At 48.9% G+C, this 6,000-nt stretch overlaps 1 protein-coding gene across 2 annotated transcripts in view; it reads right to left on the bottom strand.

Moving 5' to 3' along the window:
• Positions 1-491: 491 nt before the first annotated feature.
• The window catches only part of SERTAD2 (SERTA domain containing 2), a 72,189-nt gene continuing 66,680 nt past the window's right edge, over positions 492-6,000 (bottom strand). For both annotated transcript variants that reach the window (XM_015856524.2, XM_015856525.2), the window contains exon 2: positions 492-5,143. In XM_015856524.2, coding sequence (XP_015712010.1) covers positions 4,189-5,143 — 955 coding nt within the window. In that variant the 3' untranslated portion in view covers positions 492-4,188. The remainder of the gene's footprint in view (positions 5,144-6,000) is intronic.

Genomic DNA, 6,000 nt, shown 5'->3' with positions numbered 1-6,000 from the left:
CTGCAGTCTCGGGCGTGCATCGGCCGTGCCTTGCGGGCAGAGATGCGATCTGCTCTCAGTCCCTCCCGCTTCACGTGCCCGCTGTCCCGCGGCTGGTTGCAGTGTCAGCCGGGCCGAGCTGCTGTCGGGCCGAGCTGCTTTTGGTTCTCTGCACGCTCAGAACGCTTCCGTGGGCGGTGGAGGCCGAGCGGTGCGTGCCGAGGGAGGAGAGGGGGGATGGGGGGAAGGGCGGGGTCTGATGGAGCGCGCTGCCTCCAGCACGGACACACGAAGGGCTGAGAGCTCCCGGCTGCGGCCACCTGCGGGGCTGCACGGCCGGGGCACCGCGGGCAGCATTAACGGCGGCGGTTGTTTCCTGCTGGGATTTTAACGCCCTCAACCACAGCGCACGCTGTGCGTTAAACGCAGCCTGATCCCCATCCCTGCCCGCTGCCCTGCTCCGCCCGGCCCTGCCTCTTTCTCTTTGCAGACTGAAACACAGCCATCCGTTGTTTTATTTTAATCGTTTATTGTATAATATAAAACTACAAAAGTAAGACTGCTCATTTCCATGTACATTTGTCCAATTGTTTTCGATTACAGCCCATACCTACATGTGAATACAGTAATCTGGTTTCATATGTATATGTCTGTAATATTGCATAGAAAAGGCACAGCTCTAAGGTCTGGGGGAGGGGAAACGGGGAAGTTCAGCCTTTTTTTTTCTCTTTTTTTTTTCTTCTTTTTTTTTTTTTTTGTTTGTTTGTTTGTTTTTCGACAAGAACAAGCCCTGTTCAAACAGCCATGCACTGAAACATGTCACACTATTTACACCTATTCCAGAATCTTGGCCTTTACGGATGCCTGTATGCAATGACACGAGGTGGGAGTTGAAGGTGGGTTCTATCAGCAATTGGATCGTAAAGAGGATCCGGAATCGCATCAGGTTCAGGAAAAGAAAAAGTGCTTAGAAAGAAACAACCCCCCCCCCCAAAAATATATATATATTTTATATATATATATATATATATATATATATATATATATATATATATGAAACCCGAACGTATTGGTCTTGTTAATGAACAGAAGCACTGAAAGCAACTTGCACAGCAGAAACCCAAAACCTTGAGGGGGGGGGGGGGAACCCAAGCAGCTGCCCCAGCGCAGCTCACTGTGTGCCAGGGCAGCGAATGCCTGTCGGATGGGCCAGGGCTGCTCGCTCTGTGTAACTGTCGTAACAGTCACTGTGCCTTCATCACGTTGGTGCTAAACAACCCAGGCTGTTATCACTCAGCAGTGGGGGGGGGGGAATGGGATAAAAAAATACCTCAGGTCCAAATTGATTCTTACCGTGATTTTTTTCTTTGCAGGTTTCCAGCAACCGGACCCGTATTAGAAAGAGGGAGGGGGAGGGAAAAAACAGCCTGTGACCCATCCCTGTTCTGCCTGGAACTCGACTGGTTTGCTCTAAGTCTGGCTCCCATACCCTTGTTCATACAGATTTACATTCCTACGAGAGAATACATTCCTACCATACATTCTGTACATGTTACAATCCAGATGTTGTTAGCTTCACAATAAAATAAATATATTTACAGAAGGAAGAAGGAAAAAAAAAAAAAAAAAGAATAAATAATTTAAGGGAAAAAAAATAATAATAACTTCAAATCCAAAGCTCTTTTATTCTGCTCCCCTCTTGTCACTTCATTGCACATTAATGTCACTCTCCATGCCTGGCATAGGGCTCCTGCTTGTTGGGACCTGGGCTGCAGCACTGCCTTGTGCGTGGGGAGCTGTAATTGGTGCTTGTCCCCTGTTCTGTGAGCACAAAACTGCAGTGAGCTGCGCCTGAGCAGCGGCACAGCGCTCCCAAAATAGCATTGATGTGAACTTCTGCCTAACATATGGCATTTGTTTGACTGTGTAAATAACCCCCAAAAACAAGGGCAGCTCCAGCATGCTCCCAATTGGTTTTTTTCACTGCGGTGATGTGAGCACAGGGCGAGTTACAGTGTGAGATGGCTGATGGTGCAGTGTGCCTCATGGGCACCGCTGCTTTGCCCAGAGAGGGGCTGAGCTGCTATGGGGGGCTGTGGCCGAGCAAGGGCCCTCCTGCTGCCATGGTCCCTGTGCTGTGTGTGGTCAGTGCTTGTGGTGGAAACAGTCACCTACGTGTCAAGTCTGTTGGATTCAGCATCACTGAGTTTGGTTTGGAAATAAAGGAACGAAACCTTCCCCTCCACCCCCCCATTCCTCCTTAGGCCAGCTGCCCCCAGCCCCACTCTGCAGGACAAAGGAATGCAGAAGCAGTTTGTGATTGGAAGTGGTGCCTTTTGTTTCCATCAAGAGTTCCTTCATTGCAAAATGTGTTTGCTTCTGCGCTCCGTCTGCGTGCAGATCTACGTTCCATCTATCTATCTCTACTCTAATAAATACACATGGCCTGGTTTAAAGTGCCAATTCATAGAAAGCTGCCTCCTTCCGAGGCGAGCGAGACCCAATTTCATCCATGACAAGAAGGGAGCAGAGCTGACTGAATATTGCCAAATGACGTACAACATAATTTAAAACTTCTTAAATAAATATAAAAGTTATTCCTAAAGAAGCCATAGGCATGTCAACAATATAGGTTGTAACCGGCGCTCAACAGCTAAAGTACCATCGGGAAGCTAAGATGCCACAGCGACTTCAGCAACAGGCATGATACGTTGCAAACATTTTGTCTTTAAATTAAAGGTACACCACAACAAACTCAAAAAATGCTATCGGTGCCGTAATGAGAAGACTTGTCAGGTGTTAATGGGGAGGGTGTGTGTGTAGGGGGGGGGAGAACCATGCATAGAAAGCTGTGTCTGTATATTTGTTGTAAAACAGGTCTATAAAGTGTAAAGCAGGTAACGCAGTCGATACGAGAAACCAACCCTATACGAGATGCCGAGCGATGTAACACGACTGGCTCCAGTTTCAACAGCAATGGATACAAAAGCAAGTCCATCCAGTGCAGGTAAGAGATGAACTTCACTGCAGTAATACTGAAGTTGCCTTTTTCAGCACTTAGCACAGTGAGGTGGGGGCGAGGGAAGGAGAGATGCTCCAAGAAAGGGCCCCGCGGGTGCTGCCAGGGCTGCTGGCACGGAGCGGCAGCGCCGTCCCCTCTGGAGCCGCGGGGCGAAGGGGAGCAGCGCCGGCACTGCAGGGTGAAGTTCCACAGCTGTTCCCTGCCGAGCGCCCCGTGTACACGTTGGATGAAGACATGGCTCTGAGTTTGGGGATCACAGTAGTGCGCAGTGGGTACAGCAGGGAGCGGACGCTGGCGAGGCTCCCGCAGAAGCGGCTGCCAGCCCTTTCTTAAAGCACTTGGTTTGTTTTGTTTGCATTCAGGGAAACCGACTGCAGGCTTATTTGATCTAATTTTCTCTTTGCACCATACACATATAAAACGTTACAACTCTGTATAAAAGTACAAGTGGTTCTTGTACATCTGAATTATGCAGGAACTATGTGAGCAAATCCTATCAAAATAGCTATTTTTTTTTCCTTTTTTTCTTTTTTTTCCGTGTGTATAAACAGCATTTGTTTTTAGAAAAAACAATATCATAAACTGCAGAATCTGTACAAAAATAGAAAATAAATTTGGGCAGCAGTTTCTGAACAGCCGTGTAAATGCAACGCTGAAAGAGGAGCGGGTTAATGCCTCCAAAAAGGCTGAGTTGCCAAGTCAGCCTCTACAGGGCTAAAATGGTACTGAGATTATCTAAATAATTCTTCTTTTTTTTTAACCTCTCGCGATAAAACTTATAGAAAAAATAGACAAATGTGCACATGCAATTTACAGCTTTCCCCTACATAATCCTTGTGCTTGGCTCGTACAATTTCATTTTGTTTTTCTCTTTGTAACGTTGTCTACAATCCATGTTCTTTCCGATACCGGGATATTCGGTCTTCCTTGAGGAACCACTTGGAAAAAACAAAATACATTAGAAGTGGTTGTACGTGGATGAAGGCACTCCAACTCTGCTTGAAGCAAAAACTAGTGTGATCCTTTTCTCTTCCAAAAAGGCAAGCAAGGACGCATGCACAGTGCTGTGAATTGGGTGGGAGGGACGACGGAAATACTACCGAGTGTATATACTGGTACTTAAAATGAAAGAAATCAAAATAAAGAGAGAGAGAGAGAGAGAGAGAGAGCTGCTCTATTTCTGTACTTTAAGACCCAACAAGCACCTCCATGATGTGATCCAGTTCTGTGAGGTCCATTTTGAAAGGCTGATTTGGAGTTACTGGCTGACTGCTATACGGTGCCAGCGTCTTTAGGAGCTCATCCGCCGAGACGGGCGCCATTTTGGAGGCAGCCCCCGCAGCCGACGTGCAGGGGTCAAAATCGTACATGGACGTATCAATGTCAGCAAACAGAATGTCATCCAGGGTCAAGTCTGTGAGGAAACCTGTGGAAGTCGTGATCTCAAAGTTGCCAGGGAGTGGCTCCATGAGTTTGGATTCGGCCATTCTGCTCTCCGCGACGCCCTCGGGCTTGGGAACGCTGGACTCGCAGGGGTGGGCTTTAGAGTCACCAGCGGCTGATTCGGCTGCTACTGCTACTGCCTCTGCAGAGGTAGGTGCGGGACAGAGCTCCTCGATTTCATCCAAGGCTGAGGAGAAGCTGTCCTTGACTGGCTGGAGAGCAGGAGGTGGTAGTTTTGTCAGACCGTCGTGCTGGACAGTCGGGGAAGTGCAAAAAGTGTCATCCTCGAGCAAAGAGGCTGGGGTGAGGCAGGACTCCAGGGATGTAGTGCTTACCAAGTCAGTGGGGAGCAGGGACGGGGAGGCGAGGTGGCTGAAGGCTGGCTGGGCCTCGCGGAAGTTGTCGCTGAGAGGGTCAGTGGGCTGCGACGCGGTCACAAACACGGGCCTCAAGCTGCCTTCTTGTTTGAGTTCTTCCTGGATTCGCCTCAGCATGTTGTTAATTAAAACTGTCTTTTGCAAGCTTGGCTCGGTTAATGGCCTGTGGTTATAAAGTTTCATAAGGGAAATGTTGAAGATAGTCTGACGCTGTAAGGTGTATGACACCTTAGAGGGACCGTCAGTAGGAGACACCACTTTGCCTTCCAGCCCATCTTCATGCTCGTCAAACTTCCGCTTTCCTCCTTTCCCCAACATATATCTGAAAGGAAGGAGAAGGCACTGATGAAGACAGAGAAGCTGAAATCTGCTCTCCTTTTCCCACCCAAGCAAGTTACCCAGTTGATCCCTATTCCCTGTCCAGGTGTGGGCAGCCCAGATGTCTCGTGCCCCCCTTGTCAGCCCAAGCACTTGGAGCCACCTGAATAAAACTCACACTTTGCTCACAGAGGGGTGATGGAGAAGTAGAAGCAACCTGAACTCCATGCTCTGCTCCATCACTTTTAGGCATGGCTACACTGGCAAATCCTAAGCAGGAACTAGAGCAGCACCTGTAAAACTCAAGCCCCTGTGTAGCTGGTGGCAGGTTTCCCCCTGGCACGTGTGATGAAGTGCATGGTCCCATGTATCTGCAAGCTACAGGCTGCTAAATGCACCTTAGAATTTCCTGACTGCTGCAGGAGCGCCACTAGGCATGAAAACACAACACACTCTTCTTGCAAGTCATTTCCCTTTTTGTTTGGAGCTATGTTCATGGGGGGAAGGGGAACGAGGCTCAAGCAATCATGCACTGAGAGAGTCCTCAGCGAACAGAGAGACCTCAGTGAAGTCTGGGAATTGAGCTCCTTGGACAGGCGCATCTCTGACCTCATGGGTTTATTTAAATGACTGCATATGGCCTACACGACTGGAGCAGGAAACCCAGTTATTTCCCCCATCACAAAATTAGATAAATTACAGACAAAGAAGAAGAGCCACCAGGTCGTTTAGCCTGATGGCCAAGTTAATTCTCTGCACACTCTGCTGCCGCAGTGGGGGCCCCAGACCCAGCCAGCGCAGTGCATGGGGTGTGGGGACATAGGCACCTTCCATCAGAGAGCCCTCCAGGTGCAGGGCAGC

This window comes from Coturnix japonica, chromosome 3, assembly GCF_001577835.2.
Source record: "Coturnix japonica isolate 7356 chromosome 3, Coturnix japonica 2.1, whole genome shotgun sequence".
Taxonomy (NCBI): Eukaryota; Metazoa; Chordata; class Aves; order Galliformes; family Phasianidae; genus Coturnix; species Coturnix japonica.
This window is presented reverse-complemented; position numbering and strand designations above follow the sequence as displayed.